Raw genomic sequence first — 18,737 nt, forward strand, 5'->3', positions numbered from 1 at the left:
TTATTTCCTTGTGTTACTGATACACCCGTCTACTGCTTACAGCTGCTCATCACAGACGCTTGTTTTATTGTAAATGGCACAGTTTTCTGACCTTTTAATCTTTTCATAACCTCAATATTATTATTTTACTTTTTATCAATGTCAATAGCAGTGCTTTTTAATAAACAAACTAATTTGATCAAATGCGTGCCTGAGTGTGACTGACTGAAGGAGGGGGTCATGAACTCCTCAAGGCTGCTTGGAAAGGATCTCTGCACTTTGAACCGGCGGCTGATAAAAGGCCAGAGAGTCCTTGACGGAGGAATGATGAGGAGGGATTTGATTCCATTCAACATACATGTAGATGTTTGCAGTACACGTGTTTAACTGGAGGCCACGGAGATGGTAAGTTATGTAAAATCAATTTAATTGTATGAACTTAAAATGCCACCTTCTGTATTTCTTGCACGTGTATGCAAATAAATTAATCATTTCACGTCATTAGTTAGCTGCGTTTAGCATGGTTAGCAAAGTCCTACATGTGATTTCGACATCACCAAGTAGTCAATTTATGCTAACTTTCTAAAGTTGCAATATGTAACAATGTCCTAACCCAGTTTATTGTGACGGCTCCAATATTGTATTTTTTATTTTTCCCACTTCACGTTTTTTTGAGAGTTGAGCGAGCCTTCACGTCAAAGATACCTGTTGTTTTTAATAACGTCACGTGCACGTCTACATTAAAATATTATCAATAATGCATCATACTTGTGTAAATTAATATATTTGCGATTGATAATCTTTGTATGCTACCGAACCAGAAAACTGACAAAAATAAATGCTGCATGTAGTAAAGAGTATACTGTCATTGGGACAGAGCAGTAATAAATTAGAGGAAATACTTTAAAAAAGTACCTCATGAGTGTATCTAAACACAAGGCTACTCGAGTCAACACTTCCTGTCCCAAAAATGGTAACATTTAACATGTTTTACCAAAGTAATTGCAAAGCACGTTACCCATTGATCTCTGCAGATCTGCCTCACGTTTTCCCAACACGTTCAGTGTTACACTCAAGTTTTTATAAATTACTATACAACGAATTGTGAAGATATGTAGACTTATAACTCACAGAAAACAAAGCACCTTAACTTCATTGCCTTAGTAATTCAAGTTTACTTAGTGTTGTGGAAAATCTTACATAGAGGAGAATAAAGTTGTGAAACCTTTGAGGTTAAGAGTCTACAGGGAAACAACACTGAGCTTCACCAGCTACACTTAAGAAGCATGTTTAGTGTTTACACAGACTGACCCAGTGAGGGAGCTCACAACTCTCAGCCATGTGCTCTAATCTCAGGAAGGGGATGTGTATGTTTCCTACCAGCAGTGCTCTATATTCAGTGAGGCCATTGTTAAAGTTCGGTGGGAACGGGAGCAGACCAGACCTTGAAAGACCAGGGGAAGCATAAAAAGAGACTGTTTACTGTGACGTTAAAGGTTAGCGGGCCTGCTGTATACCTTTCATCCCATCTGCGGATTTAAGAGTGCAGTTTCCAGTGACTACATCTGTTTCAGCATGTAGGAGGCTGCCGGCACTGCAATGAGCTTCACTGAGAAGGTCACTGATTACATTTTCTTCATGAAAAGAGATTTTTTTTTTCTGACTAGAGAATTAGTTTGACAATGCAATTGAGAATTTAGAGCTTGGCATCTTCATTCTGCGTATGGTAAATTAACATTTTCCTTCTTATTCCAGTCACGGAAGTCTTGGATAGAGGAAACATTCTTCAAGAGAGAGTGTGTGAAGTTTATTCCTTCCTCCCGGGACATACACAGGTAAACGAAAATCATTGATGAGCTTCCAAAGACCCTCTAAAGTACTCCTTTTTTCCTCACTCTCATGGCTTAATACTATAGCAGCAGTGGTTGGAAACATCAATTATTTTCTAAAAGCAGAGAACTATTTGGCTCTCAGCCCTTCCTTCCAGGAATAGAGAGCATGTGGATGATTTGATAATGTGTTATTTCCTGTTTCTTACAGATGCATTCCAATATGTCAAGTATGCCAAAGCTTGATAAGGTATAATATCTTAATTATGCATTTATATGTGTCTTTATGTCTGAAGTCAAATCTACACTCCAACCCAGATTAATCAGAAATGTTGTGTTCATCTTTTGGAGTTCCCCTCCCCCTCCATTCATGATTTCCTCCTCTTGCTCTCTGTTGTATCCTCTCTTCTCTTAGTCATTTTTATGTCTTTGAATGCTGTAAGTTTACTGATTTTTTTTTAGATCTCACAAGGTTGATTAAGAAAAGCAATATTTCCAGCATCCTTGATGTGCTGCGAGGCTATGTAAAAACAAAACATCTACGTAGGACCTCAAAGTTAGGGGTATGACAGTGAAGGAGATGTGCAAGTTAACGAGAAGTGTGGGACTTTACAGAGACGTCAAAGGGAGGTGAAGAGGAAGGGAGGGAGACAGGAAAACAAGAGGGATTGTAGCACTGACCTTGAACCTTTAGGTGTCTCTAAATTACACCCCCCCAGTACTTCTTTTATCCAGCGTGTAAGGCTATTATTAGAACTGTTTCTTAATACATAATGCAAGTAATTATCGTACCACTTAACTTTTGTTTTGTAGCATCAAACATAAAATGAATCACACAGTGCTACAAAATATTCACGTTAATAAACCGAATCACGTTATAGACCTATAATTATAAAAAAAAGCAATACAATGATGAACGTATGATTAAAAAACTGATGATAGAATACATAAGGAAACTTCTGACACGCCTCTGTGAAGAATCAGTTGTTTAGGATGAAAGTTAAAATACATGGAACGAACAACATAAGGAAAATCAAACCAGTCGGATACATAAAAAAAAAAAGGTATAATTTAAAATGCACACATACATGTTTAAGATAGGTCTTTAAAAGGAGAGCATGAGAGCATAAAAACTAACAATATTTCAGAAGCCTGAAAACAGAAAAGGCATATTGAGTTGAGTCTTCCAACCAGCTGACTCTACAGGCCGGAGCTTTCTGATGCTGTTTCTGGGAATTTGACAAAAAAAAAAACCCTTAAAAGCAGATGATTGCAAAGTTCTTAAAACAAAAAGAGGGCACGGTAGTGGACGACATGTCTGTAGATAAAGAAAGCATTACCTGCTTTGTTCAATGACAACCTCTTTCCATTGGCCAGATGTTGTTGTGGCCGCCTGATAGGGGAGCACTCATGGGAAGAGTCCCTTCGTCCCATATCCCTCCTCTCTGTTCCTGGACAAGACTTGGAAGAAGACTGGTCCATAGAGCTCCACACCAGAGCCATTCCAACAGACGCCTATGGGACTGTAGACTTTCAGGACACTGCCACACGTGTCTGCCGAGCCAAGGTCTGCAAGTCTACAAACTGTTGTGTATTTGGGTTTCTAGGTCAAATAAAACCCTTTACCAGAAAATAACCATACTAATACAAAGTGGAGGAAATGTTTGGGTGGGCGGGTGTAGTGAACGAGACAGGGCTTTGGATTCTGATTGTTGCTTTAACAAGCTTGGGTTTTGCCTTGATGGAAGATAATGTCTTTCTAAAACGTTAGTGCCCATACTTTAGCATTTGAGAAAACCACAGATGTATTTCAGTCCTCTTAAGTTTTCCATGATTTCTCTCCAGTATGCCCGTGTGGCTGTGGATTCAAAGCCAGAGATGCTGCTCCAACTGATGCTGAAGGAGTGGCAGATGGAGAGACCCAAACTGCTACTGATCATCCAGGGAGGCTCAGAAAACTTCAGCCTGCCCCCGAAAGTAAAGCAGGCCTTTAGCAAAGGTCTGATGACTGCTGCTCTGAGCACAGGGGCATGGATACTCACTGATGGCGTTAATACTGGTTGGTTTCCAAAATGGTTTTCTTGGATCACTCAACAAAACTAGATCTCGTGTCTGATATTTATCCAGGTAAATATGGTGTTAGTGGCGTTCCTGTGAAACAGCTAAAGAACTCCGTGTGTCGACATACCTGTTTTACTTTTATGATGTTGTCAGATGTTCATTTTGGCTTCCTCTGCTGTTCTCTCTTGTCTGTGTGACATGAATTCATTTCTAAGAATTCTCTGTTTATACTCTTGCAACGTTGCTACTCAGCTATATTGTACTTGATGCCTGTCTTGAGTGTATGCCTTTTACATTCCTCTGTTCTTCACATACTTTCTAGGTGTGTCGAAGTATGTGGGCGAGGCAGTGCAAACATTTGGAGGTCACGACCTGAGGAAGAGAAACACAGTTGGCATCACACCATGGGGAGTCATTGAAAACAACACAGACCTTATCGGCAGAGATGTGAGAATCAAGGGCGCACTCACACGAGGAGCTGTGTGCCGTCCTTAAGCAAGCGTCACCCCTAAAGTCCAGTTCATTTGGCAAGCGCGAGTGAGTGCTTCGACCTGTGCTCACGCACGGCACACTTCCATGGCATGCTTGGAAAAGGTGTGCTTCGTCACGGTACGGTTCGTGCGCGAGCGCTAACACGGCCACACAACATGGGCAGCCTTCAATCAGGAGTAATCCCGGCTTGTTACGACTGTATCTGACAAAAAGGACTCAAAATAAGAGTTCTGTTATGTGCGGACATGGATTCGACCGCTCGCCCTTTGTTATTTATGTCATCTTTTGTTTTTGAGTCAGTCTGTAATGTTAACATAGCACGCCTCATGATTATGTAAAGCCGTACATGTGTTGTTTTACGACGTTGTGTACCGGCACTGTTACTCCTGGAACAGTGTGAGTGCAGGCCAGCGAGGGAACGGGGACCGGGGACAATTCTGCTTAAGCACGGTACGGGACAGCTGTGCCTAGAGTGAGTGCGCTCTAAGGTCTGGTGTTTTTTTTCTTTAATGAGAGTGCTCCAGATTGACAAGCAGTTATTGTTATTTATCTCAAGTTTCCTTGTGCTTTATTTGTGCTTTGATTGGCTCCTGGCTGCTTTTTTTGTTTTGACTTTCACTCATTGTGGTTCAGGTTTTCAGACCTTACCAACCAATGGGGAATCCCTTGAGTAAGAAGGCCTGTCTTAATCGTTTCCACTCCCACTTTCTGTTTGTGGATGATGGAACTCTGGGAAAACATGGCTGCCAGCAAGGCCTCAGGAGGAAGCTGGAGAAACACATCCGACAACAGAAGATACACCCTCGTGAGTTGTGTGAGCGCAGTATTTAAATTAAGTGAAGCAGAGAGAGGGGTTTGATGTGACTGATGTTATTTGCCCTTTTCGTTCCTTCACTGTAGGACTGAACCAAGGAGTGCCTGTGGTGTGTGTGGTGGTGGAGGGAGGTCCTACCATTGTGTCCACTGTGTTGGACTACGTTAGCAGTGTGCCGCCTGTGCCCGTGTTTGTGTTTGAGGGATCAGGGAAGGCTGCTGATCTGCTCGCCTTCTTACACAAGCAGACGTCTGTTGACAGGTATTCAAGCTTACCTTTGTGATCCACAGCAATAGATCTGGACGGTGACCGTCATTGTGCCTGGTAACACTACGTTGTTTTATTGAAGGAACACAAATACAACATGTGAACTGCATTTTTACAGACAGTTGGATGCTGACATTAAAGAAGACTTTCTTGTCCGGATTGGAGATGTTTTTGGCGTGGAGGGAACAGAAGCCTCTCAGCTCTTTGATCTTCTCCTGCAGTGTATGGACCACAGACAGTCTGTAAGTGAAACCCTGCTTGGAAATAATTGTTTTGTGGTTCAACACGTAAACTACTCCAACACCTTCAATATGTCAACAGATAACCATCTTTGACTCAGAGTCAGACGACCAGATGACACCGGATGCAGCAATTTTGACAGCTACTCTCAAGGGTACTTTTCTTTTTTCCCTTTAGTTGTGACAGTTGATGTTTTTTTTTTCCTGCAGACATTTTGACAGGTAATAGTAGAAAAACCACCAGTGCGTGAAACAAGCAATCATGAATGTATGACCTGGACTGTTTCTGCTCTGACAAGTCAAACCTTCTGCTGTGAAAAAAAGCTGTTTTAGAGTCCAATGAATGAAGGCGTGTATTTTGGTGTTACTTGTTCTATGTGATGAACAGGCACAAAGGTCAGTCCTGCAGAGCAGCTGAGCATGGCCCTAGCCTGGGATCGGGCTGACATTGCACAGAAAGATGTCCTGGTGCACAGACAGCATTGGCAGGTGAGAATGTAGACATTGTGTAAAGACATGCTATCACTCCACCCAAGAAATAAACCATGTTTTTTTATGATGTCATATCTTGTCTTATTGTTCAAACGGTGTGCTTTATGTAGGTGGGTTCTTTGGAGCAGGCCATGCTGGATGCTCTGGTGATGGACCGGGTCAGTTTTGTCAAACTGCTGATTGACAACGGCATGACAATGAAACGTTTCCTGACTGTAGATCGCCTGGAGGAGCTCTATAACACGGTTACTACAGCACACTTTAAAAAGTCTTATTTTCTTGGTCTAGAATAGAAAGTCTAAGAAATAAAAGTTTCACTTACGGACACCTGTGTTCATATTTACTTGATTTGTCTTCAGTTCATGCTTCACAGACAAAAACTCCATTTTTTTTACACTAGACTCAAACATGTGACTTTGATTGAAATCACAATGGTGCACTGTAAGTGCTTTGCATCAATCATTTCTGCACTTCCTGGACAGTCTCAGTTTTATTCCAGTTATTGTTTTAGAAGGCCACTAAGATAACAAAGCTCTTAAACTCACACTTGGCTTTCTCCACACAATCTTTATCTTTTGAATATTAAACCTGGTTTATTTACTCACTCCTCTGAGATAATAAATCCCCTTAGAAATTAAGTAAGGATCCCAGAGCTGCTGCTGAATATGAAATGTACAACTCTGCTAAAACCCAGTGGACCCCCCCCCCCTTATTTGCTCTTTTGTTTTTACAGTTTTCTATTATTTCAAATTTCAACATAACTGTCTCTCCACAGCCTCAAGGGCAAACAGGCCGTTTCCTCCACCACCTTGTAGAAGATGCGAAACAGGTCAGAATAGATGACAACACCAGCTAAAATCATATGAATGCAAATGTTGTTTGTGTTGGCTTTTACAATGACATCAAGCTTCATTTATTTACAGTGTAGGTACTTACAGATACTGTTATTCATTGTGTGTTTCTGTGTGTGAGTAGACTTCCCTTCCCATAGGTTACCGTCTTTCTCTCATTGACATGGGCCTGGTGATAGAGTACCTGATTGGAGGAGCGTATCTCAGTACCTACACAAGAAAACACTTCAGAGCTGCCTACAGCCGCCTGCAAGACAGAGTAAGCAGCAAAATGACAACTCTTTTTTTCTACTAAGTATTTTGGTCTGAAAACGATTTGACTTGTGTTTTTTTTTCCTTTTTCTTGTTGTTCTTATAGGAGGGTAGGTGGGACAGCTCCACCTCCCTCTCTAAACAGAGAAGGGGATTGGTACCAAACTTGAACTTGAGCAGGAGTGTCCAGGATCTGCATTTCTTCAGAACTGCCCAGCCCTTCAAACCCAAGGTTGCTGGTTATTTCTCATTACATTCTCACTTAACTTGACTGGTTGTTTTCTCATGAAATTCGTATCACCATGCTCTTGAAATGGGCATCGATATTGTGTCTTTTCTACCAGTATCATATCTATGTTTAAAATTCTGGTATTGTGTCATCACTGCGTGAACTTTTTTTCTTTTTCTTTCATATTTTTCCCACCAGGAGCAAGACATTCCACCTGAGAGCAGTCAAGACATTACATTGAGCCCCGGCCTTGATGACCCTCCACTTCTGGTTCCCTTCAACTTCAATGACCTGTTTGTGTGGGCTGTTCTTCAGCAGCGCCAGCAGATGGCGCTGTTCCTTTGGCAGCATGGAGAAGAAGCGCTCGCACGGGCCACCGTGGCCTGCAAGCTGTACCGCTCGATGGCCTTTGAGGCCCAGCAGAGCACCATGGACGACAACACTGCAGAGAGATTGAAGACATACTCACAGTAAGAAGATATATGTTATTAATCAATAGGGACAGTTTATGAACTTTTGAAGGTTTAGAAGCATGATTGAAGTCCCAATTAGTTGCATTGGTAATTTGTATTAAAGAAGTTTACTCTTGTATGTTGGGAGTCGATCTTTGAAAATGTTCTTTTATCAGTTTTTCACATGAAACAAGTTTGGGTCCCGTGTTTTATGATTGCGTCTGTGTCCTGTGTCTCAGGGAGTTTGGTCAGCTGGCGGTTGATGTGTTAGACAGCGCGTTTCGTCAGAATGAGCAGATGGCCATGAAGCTGTTGACTTCAGAGATGGAGGCATGGAGCCACTTCACCTGCCTGCAGATGGCTGTCTCCTCATGTCACAGACCATTCGTGTCACACTCGTGCACACAGACCCTCCTCACAGATCTTTGGACGGGTCCGCTCAACATGAGGAAGAACTCCTGTTTGAAGGTAAGCACTGTAAACACGGTGAGTGTCTTCGGTCATACCAGAAAACAATAATGATGTACTTTAATTCCTTGTAAATTCTCTGATTGTTATGATGGTAACAAAGAATTGTTTTCAATAGTAATGGAGGAAAAAAAACCATTTCTTTCAAGGATTTTATAATTATAATTATAATTTATTTGTCTTTGTGTACGAATATTTTTCGTAAATGTTTTCTTTTTTTCTTACAGATAATTTTGAGTCTTCTTCTTCCCCCGGTCATCTTGTTACTGGAGTTTAAAAGCAAAGCTGAAATGTGCCATGTACCTCAATCTCAGGAGGCAATGCTGTTTGGACTTGACTCTGTGAAAACAGAACCAGCCCATGAAGGAACTGATCACACGGTAACGCAGATTTTCAAGCACTGGTGACATGAGCCGACAAGACCTTAAATCAAGAGGCTCAAATTATTATTATTTAAACGTCTTAATAAACAATACATAAAAAGCAGTTTAAATTGATGAATCTATGCACAGCTCTTTCTGAACAAAAACATATTTGCTAAAAGTGTATGTACTGCATGATCAAATGATGCTTGTAATTCTTTCGCTACACGAGCAGTGGAAGAACTCTCTCTGTCCTGAAGAAGAATAAAATAGTGGAACTGTAATTGTGACGTTGAAGACTCACAGTAGAATGGAAATGTAACATGTTGGCCAAAAAGAGCCACTAATATGTGATCATTTGAGCCCACAAATATGCATTTAATGAGCAATTATTATCGACACGTCCTGTTACTGTTGAAACTGACGCCTGATTTTGAGAAGCCTTATTTCTGTAGGTTTTTTCGTCTTCTCATCTCCTGTCCTCCTCTCCTCTCACAGGGCGGTCAGGATGCAGAGCGAGGCCTGTCTCCTCAGGGCAGGTGTCTTGGTCCTGTGTCAGAAACGGTTTCCTCTGTGACCGTCCAGTGTCTGTCCTTGATTAAGACAGTCTTTGAGTTCTACACAGCTCCCGTTGTCAAGTTCTGGTTTCACACAGTAAGTTGTGTGCACTGAGCTATTCCTGAAACTTAAGAAAGCTCTCGCTGAAAGCACATCAACCCAAACCAATCAAGTTTTATGCAGCACATGTGATGTTTATCATGGAATTTTTTCAAGTTCTTCTTAAAATGGTTTCATTGTCTTTCTGTCCATTTTAAGATCTCCTATTTGGCCTTCCTGATGTTGTTCTCCTATGTTATTCTGGTGAAGATGGGGGATCGACCCAGCATCCAGGAGTGGCTGGTGATAGCCTACATCATGTCCACCGCAGTGGAGAAAACAAGAGAGGTGTGATCATTTTTAATTTCTTGCTGCAGCTCTGCGACATATCAAACTAAATTCCAGATGTATTCCCCTTCATTAGGTCCTAATGTCTGAGCCCAGGAAGCTAAGCCAGAAGCTGAAGATCTGGTTCTCAGAGTACTGGAACATATCAGATTTTATCGCCATCCTCCTCTTTCTCGTCGGACTGGGGATGCGTTTACTCGCTGATCCGTACCGCACGGCAGGCCGCATTAGTTACTGTATGGACATCATCTTCTGGTTTGTGAGGGTGATGGATCTGCTGGCAGTCAACAAGCACGCCGGCCCGTATCTCACCATGATCACTAAGATGGTGGGTAAAGTCTGGACACTATTGCTTGTGGAGGAAAGAGCGCAGAAGTGTATTTTTCGTCACCCATCTCTTCTCTCACTGTGCCTGTTCAGACAAGTAACATGTTCTTCATCGTGGTGATGATGGCCATTGTGCTGCTGAGCTTCGGGGTGTCCAGGAAGGCCATCCTGTCTCCAGAGGAGGAGCCGTCCTGGAGCTTAGCCCGGGATGTAGTCTTCCAGCCTTACTGGATGATATATGGAGAGGTCTACGCAGGAGAGATAGATGGTTAGTGGTTCAGGACAAAAGATGTCTGTGTAGGTTCTCAGTCACAGGTCATGGTCAATTTGAAGCTTGATCCAAAGGCAACTGGGCTGGTTGAAGATCTTGAAGACGGTTCACCTCTCCTCCGAAAGGCTTCTTCTTCAGTTCTTCAAACGATCTATTGAGGATGACAAAGTGCGTATCTCGGACAGGGAAAAGCATTTCTTAACTGAGGTGGTGGTCTGAGACACAATCTTATTACCAACCTACAATTAAAAATCCTTCATGAAGAAAAAATCCATTAAGTGACATAAATATTTGTGACATTTGTAAAAGAGTCAATAAGCACGAGAGGTAATGAGCCTCGACTAAACAGCGTATTCCCACTGTCAGTAAAGGTATTCATTGCCGCGAGTATAAAGTGTGTGTGTGTTTGTGTGTGTGTGTGTGTGTGTGTGTGTTCACAGCTTGTGACAAAGGTCGTCCATGTCCTCCTGCTTCCTTTCTCACTCCGTTCCTCCAGGCCGTCTACATGTTCTTCCAGTATATCATCATGGTCAACATTCTCATTGCATTTTTTAAGTATGCGTGGCGTAACTAAATTCTATTATGATGGAGGATCCCCAAGAAACAGAGCTTTAATCTGAATGAATATTTCATTCAATTTTACAGCAACATCTACTTTGACATGGCATCAACATCCAGTAAGCTGTGGAAGTACAACCGTTATCGCTACATAATGACCTATCAGGAGAGGCCTTGGCTCCCTCCGCCCCTCACCCTCCTCAGTCACATGCACCTCGGTTTGAGAGCCATCTACAGGAGATGCAGAGGGAACGCTGAGCAGGAGGAGAGAGGCTCTGGACTTAGTGAGCGCCACAGTTTGTATGAGTGTGGATAGAAAAGTGATTCGGCAGAAATATGCACGTCATGTAATTGAATTCAAGTCAAGTATTCAGTCTCTTCTCATGTCTTACCTATTGTCCCCAGAGCTCCTCCTGGGCCATGAGGGTCGGAAGAAGCTTCATGAGTTTGAGGAGAAATGTGTTCAGGCCTACTTCCATGAGAAGAGCGAAGATCTTCACAGCAGTCACATTAACAGGATCAGGGCCACCGCTGAGAGGTTGGATTTATAGTCTCAGATATTTTTAAATTTTTTTAAATCGGATGTCCTTCTAACCCTGTGTAGTCCTTTTACAGCGGGACATTTTGAATAATCGGAAAGGGTAGTTGCTCACTGGCCTTTTAAGGATTTTTTTTGAGTTTTCACAGGATGATGTCATCGTTGTAGGCTTAATAGATTTGATGCTCACGTAAACATTTAGCTTTGACAGACACTGGTAGTTTTATTTGAGAATGTCTTAAAAACAAGGATAAGTGTGCTCTACTGCTCTTCAGTGTATCAGCTGCTTTTTGATATTTATAAAGTGGGAGGTCAAACATCTGTTTCTAACTCCAAAACCTAAACATTCACCCCCCTAACACTGTAGCTCCAGTGGTCATCATTTCACACCATTATCAGGCAGTTTTAAGTAATGTGTTTTTATTTATTCCACCAGAGCAGAGGAGATGTGCATGACCGTTGGGGATGTGTCAGAGAAGGTCAACTTTGTTCAGGACAGCCTGTCGGAATTAGACTCTCAGCTGGGTCGACTCCAGGACCTGTCTGTGCTGGCTGTGGACAGCCTCACCCTGCTCTCTGCATCCAACAGCCTGCATCAGGAGGGGGCACGCCTGGCTCAGTGTGGAACCGTCATGGCGTCCCAGCACATCCTTCCTCACAGCTGGAGCCTCCCATACAGAAGTGGGGCAGAGTGTGGTGTCCCTAATCTGCGGCAAGCGATGGCCAAGTCATGTAAAAGCACCCCACCGTCTTTACTGAAGGGTGTCGCTCTCGCAGGGAGCAGACTGGCATCACTCGAGGGTTATGTCGGCGTCAGAGCGAGCAGGGGAGGAAGACAAGGACACACTGAGGAGGGACCGAAGGAGGTACTTATTATCAAAAAGCTTTGATTTAATTGTGACAGCTGTTGTAATAACTTAAAGAACATTCATAAAGATAACTAGTAACTTCTTAACTCGCAGTGGGCTGCTGTTGAACATCCCGGGGAGAATTGGCCTGGGGGCTCTAAACCTGCATCCCATACGTCACTCTCTCACTTTTACGGAGGGGGCGTTCGTCCTGGTGGTTTCAGGGGTGAGACTCCCTGTGAGTCCTTTGGACCGTCCCGCTGTGGGTCTCCTTTTTCTCCCTGGGTCTTGGAGTCACCACATCACAAACTCTGGACATGTGACCCATACCTGTATCCAAATCAGGAGGAAACTTCTGTGGAAGAAGAGGAGGAAGAGCAAGAGGAGGAGAAGAGACAGCTGTCCGGTATAGAAGTATCCAGAGCCTCAAGCAATGCCCTCCTATTGTCGGACCCTCAGGACATCTCAGAGGGTTTGGTAAATCCTGCTTTTTGTCAGTATGATGTCGAGCCAGGTTCTGCGTCAAAACCCATCAAGTCCCCCAGGCAGGCGTGTTTGTCCAGAGACCGTCCCTACGGCAACTGCAGGTCCCTGTCATCCAGTGTGGAGAATATGGCTTTCTCTGAGGTTCCACGCAGTGAAATGAGGGGATCAGTTTCCTCTCTTAATGAACCAATGAACAAAGAGAGTTTTTCTGGTGGGAGGACTTTTATGGACGGCACTTTGCTACGATGCCGCAGGAGCAGAGGTATTATTGTTTTGCTTTGAAATTCCATAGTTAAAATACGTCATTTTTTTATGATGAATGTATGATTGGTAACTAGAATGAATATGCCGAACGAATAAGCTGAGGGGGATTTGTTTTGTTTCTGCAGAGTTGTCCAAATCGTCGGACTTAACTCATATTGGCTGCAGAGACAAAATCCAGAACAGGAAGACAGTGAAGATACAAGAGAGCAATCCTGATGATGTAATGTGACACAAGATATCTTCTTCAGAGTCTACTGTTAAGATTTGCATTATTGATTTACGAGTTAAACGCTATCAGGGTTCAGTGATGAATTCAAAACTGCATGGATCATTGAACGGAAACCTTCACAGAATGCTTTGTTTCACCAACCTGACTGTCTGTGCTCTCTTCACATATAATGGAATCAGCGGACCTTGCAGTCCCACCTGTCTGACGCCTGCTGGAGAAGGTGCAAGAGATTGAGAGGACAACTTACATGTGGGTCGGCTTCAAGCAGCCTCAGTCTGCTCAGTAAGAACCCACAGTCCAATCGATATAAAGTACATGTATTTAAAAAAGAAAAAAAAACAATGTAACCTGTACACCATATAGATCAAAAAACAAGGTGCACAAAAGAAAAAGAAAATGTGCAGTGTATGAAATATTCAAATTCTTGGTTTCGTTTTAAGATATTTGTAAGAAAAACTGTTCCCTTTTGTTTTAGACTTTGAACCGAGGGATCAGTTGCAGAAGCAAGGGTTTTCCCATCAGGTAAGTCTGGTTCCTCACTGTGCCATTATGCTGCAGTCATTGTGTAAATGTATGATATGTGAGTGAGACTTGGCCTTCAGGATGTGTGGAGCCCCACTCATTCAGCATGGAACAGCTTGGCCAAACCAATGAGCCGTAGGCCCTCGTAAGTCTGTTTTCCTATTTCCTTGCTATTATGTAAAACATTATAAAACCCTCATCGTTAATTTCTTTGTGTTTCTTTTTGTAGGTTGCAGAGTGGTGTTCATCCTGAAGGTATTTATAAATCATCAGATTTTCTATTCAGTACAACGTCCTTGTTTTTGTTTTTTCACATCTCTTTATTTCTGACTTTAGTAAAGAGCTCTTCATTCCAGTCCACAGACAATCTGTATCCTCACTATTCAGGTATGAAGATAGTATGCAGAAGTATGATTAACTGTAGCTGGAAACACAATCGGTGCACTAAATAACAAAACGTATCACACTGGTGTTTTCAGCTCCTGTGTAGTCGTGACCTGTGTTGTGTTTGTGTGTAAACAGCGATGGAGAAAAACAATCTGATGAGACTGGCTCACACTATTCCCTTCACTCCTGTTTCCATTTTGGGTAAGCCTGTTATTTGGTATCACAATTCATCTTTTGTCTTGTTTGTGACTTTCTTTTTTTTTAAATTTCTTAATTATGTTAATTTATGCCTTCCTTGAATTCCTTTTTTACTGCAGGAGGTGAAGAGGTGAGCATTTACTCCCTGGAAGAAGTGCCCTCCGACTCCAACACTGAAACCAGCACAGTGTCATCCTGGTCCTCACAGGGCCTGTCTGCTTTACTGCAGCCTCTCTCCAGTGAAGAGGGCTCTTTGGATGGGGGTCTGCGGCTGGGCTGCAGGGTCTTGTGTACCTGGGCAGAGCAGGACGTACTCAGACCAGGTCTCATATACGTGGTCAAAGCCTTCAGGCCGGAGGTGGTAAGTGCCTGGAAGAGGTACTTCCATGGTAGCACCGAACTGCAGCTTTGTTTAAGGGTGAGTGTACATTAAAGGTGCACATACTGAATGTAGGAAATAGTACCTGTTAGTTATCGGTCCATGTTTACATTCATAAAATAGCTTTAACGTCATGATACCTCTCTGTTTGACATTACTGCAGGAGATCCAGCAGCAAAGAGCAGCCCAGAAGTTGATGCAAGTATTCAACCAAGTCAAACCTGACGATATGCACCACTCTCCGAGGTACGTGTGTGTTTGTGTCTGTTTTTTTTTTTTTACTACATATATGGAGTGTGTTTCTTTTCCTGTACTCACTGTCTGGTCTTTAAAAAAGGTTTCTAGATGTTTTCCTGGTCCTTTGGCATTCAAACGGCCAGTGGCTAACTATTGAGAGGAACATGTCCGGTGACTTTATGAAGTACAACAACAATACAGGAGAAGAGATCGCCCCCTGCTGCCCACTGGAAGAAACACTGCTAACTTTCTCCCACTGGACATACGAGTACTCATTCAGAGAGCTTCTTGTGCTGGACATACAAGGTTGATGACTTCACTTTTGTTTTCTATGTATGTGTGCATGTACGAACAGGAGCTGTTTAGTTTACGTCTACTTTTGTCTATTTATTTATGCGTTGTTTTTCAAAGGAGTTGGAGAGATGCTGACTGATCCAACAGTCATCATGGCGGACGATCAAAGGTACAGCAACATCGGGCTTTTTGATTAAATGCGGCTGGGTTTGAAACTTAAAATGAAAAGTTCAGACAGGTGAATGCAGTTTTGACTCCGTTACAGTGGTAGCAGGGGGGAGATGCTTTTTGGTCCTGATAACCTTGGGGTTGCTGCCATCAATGGTTTCCTGCAGAAACACTCTTGTGGTGCCTGCTGCCGCAGACTGGGCCTATCAGGTCAGAAATGCTAATGGATACTTTGTGTGTGTACTCGAGTGTGTGTGTGTACTCGTGTGTGTATGTTTATGAGTATGTGAGAGTCTGGGATTAAGAGGAGTGTGGGTGTTGACATTGATAAACTACATTAAGCAAACAGATTTTTGTCACTTGCCTTCCTCTGTGTATACATCAGATTCTCTTTTTTCATAAGGGTTTTTTCCTCTCATGCACGTTCGTCTGTGTTTGTGTATGTCACCTCTGTGTCGTCTCTCAGTAGGCCAACGTTGGCACTGAGATAAATCCCCAACAACTTCAAATGAAGACAACACGCACCAACAGCCAGCTAATTAAGTCGCTAGTGTTCGTTTATTTCTCAAACAACAGTAGTGTTTGAGGCATGGGGGTGGGCCCTGCTTTGTGCGTTGTGCTCCACGGCCTTTGATTACATATTAATCATGTCTTTGTGCTGGCGATGTGCTGCTGAGACATTAGCTTTGATTAGCTATTAATTAACGTCTCTGGGTAGGCACGATACTGGCATCTAGAGGATAACTGCTCGGAAAGAAACTGTGCTCAAAAACAAACAAGCCCAGCAAACAAACGCACAAACACAAACATTCAGACACACTTGTTTTGATATTTCAAAGGTGTGTTGTGTTTCCTCTTCCTCTTCTTGTGTCCTCTCCAACATTTTTCCAACAAATCAAACCAAATTATTCATGCCGAATGTGCGGACTTCCTCCCAGGCCTGTCAGTATTCTCTTTCTTGTGGTAATGCTTGTGTTATTGGAGCGACTCATCGCTAACTGGTGTTTCTGTTGTTCAGATTTAAGGAAGCGTTCGGACAGCCGTGGGGGAGAGCTGACATCGGGGAAAAAAGAAGAAGATGATGAAACCGGGATGTAACCTTTGACCCAGGGAGCAGGAGAGTAGGACACAAGTACTTTTACATGAACATGCAAATATACGCCCGCCTTAGCACACACGCACTGACGCACTGGATTTCTTTGCCGGGACAAAAGGCAGATAGAAAAGTGATACCTGAACATGCACAGTCTGTGACTGAGCACAGAAGATTTCATTGCGTTCTTTTTCACATACGATGTCAATATTCTCTCAATGAGAAAGGTAATTTATTTCCAGAGAAAGTGCACATGTTTTAGTCATGTTATATTTTAAAATATGTTCATACCTGCTTTTTCAGGACCACACATACACAAGCATCATTTGTTTTCACTTTGTTGAATTATTTAATATAGAGTGACAGATAACATATATCTGCATACACTTGTTCTTTATGGATTAATGTACCAAAGATCATATTTACCATGTGCGGAAAAATATGTGCAAATGTGAGACAAAAAAAACAGACAGAAATGACCCATAAAATTTCATTTATTTTTTTTCTCCCCACAACAAAATGTCTACAAAAGCGATAAAATATAGAATTTAACAAAAATCACTTCAGACCTTCACATTGTATGTACATCTCAAAGGAGGACTCTGTAAGGGCCCTGCATGGCTCTGAACTTCAAGCATCTCTGATCCATCATGTGTTGGGTGTTAACTGTCTCTCTTTAATGCAAATGGCTGCATGCACGCACACGCTCACTCTCATGTGAAAAATAAAATGAAACTGCAGAGCTCCTGAATATATAGTTGAGTCAGAGTTCAGAGTCCAGCAGAGTCCTCTCTTACCAACAAAAAGCATAAAATGTAAAAACGGTTTGTCTGTGTAGCCAAGTACACGTTTCTTGGATTTCCCCTTTTTCTTTTTTTTTTTGATTGGTTCCTCAAGTAACTTGCACAGTAAAGCTTCTACTCCTCACTCTGCCAATCCGTCCTCTTCTCCTCACTAGCTATGGCACTTAGAAAAAAAGGAAAAAGTCTCATTTTATTGTATTTTTTTGTTTTGTTATGTAAGTCCTGTGTAAAAAGAGTCTGTAACAAGAGCACCTTTAAGGTTTCAGCTACAGATGTGCTACATTTTGTTTTATTTGTTCTTGCTGGGATGCAAAGACATTCTAGACAATAAATTAACAATTTTCAACACTACTCCAATTGCACGCATGTGTAATGCATCAATAAAATTTACAAAGCATTGGTAGAGCAAAGATCATCTCATTCTCTCTCTCTCACACACGCACGCACATTCTCACTCAAATTTTCTCAGGCAAAGGGAGGAGGAGGTTTGGGTTGGAGTGTATTCGACTAAGTGTAGGAAATGTACTTCAAACCAAGTTTATTAAAAATGTTTGCGCAATTTGACCAAGCTGTCACGTAGTATAATAACAACTATAATTGTGCGCTCTGCGATGACAGTCTATGTTGATGGAGTGGTAAAGGCGTATGATGCGTTCAGCCCCTTACACTGAACAGGCTACTCCATAACATTCAGAAGAGATTACCCTCCCCACATCATTTCCAGGTTAAGGATCTCTGATCCGGTTCAGTAAGGCCAGTTCAGAAAGGGCCATTCACTGGTTATACCAACTCACACATTCAAAGGTTGGAAAAAATACATTTCAAACTGAACAAGAAATGTTAAAATGGTTGTGTATAAATAAAAGCAATTTATTCAAAAATTCTTTCAGCTTGTGAAAAAAAAAAACTTCCTTTGAACTGACTGAATTGAGATGGAATTTGCCCAAAAACCCTTCTCCCACCCTGCCAATAACCCCTCCCACGAAACTCACAATATCATGAGAAGAGAAAACACAAATAAGCCCCAAATGTTTCACTGTAATGAAACGTCATGCAAATAGAACAGAACAACAATAGGCTAATAGTAATAGAAGAATAGTAGTCATAATAAGAACAATAATAATAGTAAATAGTAATAAAATAAAAAATAATCTTACAATGCAAACATGACAATAGTAAATGCCTCCAGTTCTTATTGCTACAGTTTCTTACTTACAGTGTTGCGTTGCCACTCTTTTTTTGCCAGCACATCCCCTCTTATACCTCCATCCCACCCCTCTGATTCACAGTCTAACAAGGGAAAATAAACACACAAAAACTTCAGAGTCAGAGTTGGAATTCACTGTCCCAGGGCTCGCGTGGTGGCTCCTAAATCACAGCTTACTAGTGGACTTCCCTCACTG

General features: G+C 42.1%; 1 protein-coding gene across 3 annotated transcripts; it reads left to right on the forward strand.

Annotated features, from left to right (window-relative positions):
• Window positions 1–289: 289 nt before the first annotated feature.
• trpm6 (transient receptor potential cation channel, subfamily M, member 6) lies at window positions 290–17,744 on the forward strand. 3 transcript variants are annotated; one of them, XM_079346396.1, is made up of 42 exons: window positions 290–384; window positions 1,366–1,475; window positions 1,554–1,596; window positions 1,735–1,814; window positions 2,020–2,058; window positions 3,186–3,375; window positions 3,654–3,867; window positions 4,192–4,316; window positions 4,995–5,166; window positions 5,262–5,436; window positions 5,561–5,684; window positions 5,764–5,836; window positions 6,070–6,170; window positions 6,284–6,418; window positions 6,949–7,002; window positions 7,149–7,283; window positions 7,383–7,508; window positions 7,704–7,975; window positions 8,197–8,425; window positions 8,653–8,805; window positions 9,286–9,441; window positions 9,604–9,732; window positions 9,809–10,060; window positions 10,153–10,327; window positions 10,771–10,885; window positions 10,976–11,172; window positions 11,294–11,426; window positions 11,863–12,292; window positions 12,389–13,022; window positions 13,150–13,244; window positions 13,433–13,535; window positions 13,729–13,775; window positions 13,856–13,920; window positions 14,005–14,030; window positions 14,112–14,162; window positions 14,298–14,363; window positions 14,480–14,778; window positions 14,903–14,985; window positions 15,077–15,282; window positions 15,388–15,439; window positions 15,536–15,648; window positions 16,457–17,744. In XM_079346396.1, the coding sequence occupies exons 3-42, from the start codon at window positions 1,579–1,581 to the stop codon at window positions 16,534–16,536; spliced, it is 5,922 nt and encodes a 1,973-aa protein (XP_079202522.1). In that variant the 5' UTR covers window positions 290–384; window positions 1,366–1,475; window positions 1,554–1,578; the 3' UTR covers window positions 16,537–17,744. The 3 variants fall into 3 exon arrangements, with proteins under 3 accessions (XP_079202522.1, XP_079202523.1, XP_079202524.1); XM_079346397.1 differs by lacking the exon at window positions 1,366–1,475 and having other exon boundaries at window positions 1,476–1,596; XM_079346398.1 differs by lacking the exons at window positions 1,366–1,475; window positions 1,554–1,596.
• Window positions 17,745–18,737: the final 993 nt, after the last annotated feature.

This window comes from Symphodus melops (assembly GCF_947650265.1).
Source record: "Symphodus melops genome assembly, chromosome: 1".
Taxonomy (NCBI): Eukaryota; Metazoa; Chordata; class Actinopteri; order Labriformes; family Labridae; genus Symphodus; species Symphodus melops.

Coding starts and splice junctions, on each gene's coding strand:
- trpm6 (XM_079346396.1), top strand. Junction 4,317..4,994: donor CAGACCTTATCGGCAGAGAT/GTGAGAATCAAG, acceptor ATTGTGGTTCAG/GTTTTCAGACCTTACCAACC. Junction 13,921..14,004: donor CCAATGAGCCGTAGGCCCTC/GTAAGTCTGTTT, acceptor TTCTTTTTGTAG/GTTGCAGAGTGGTGTTCATC.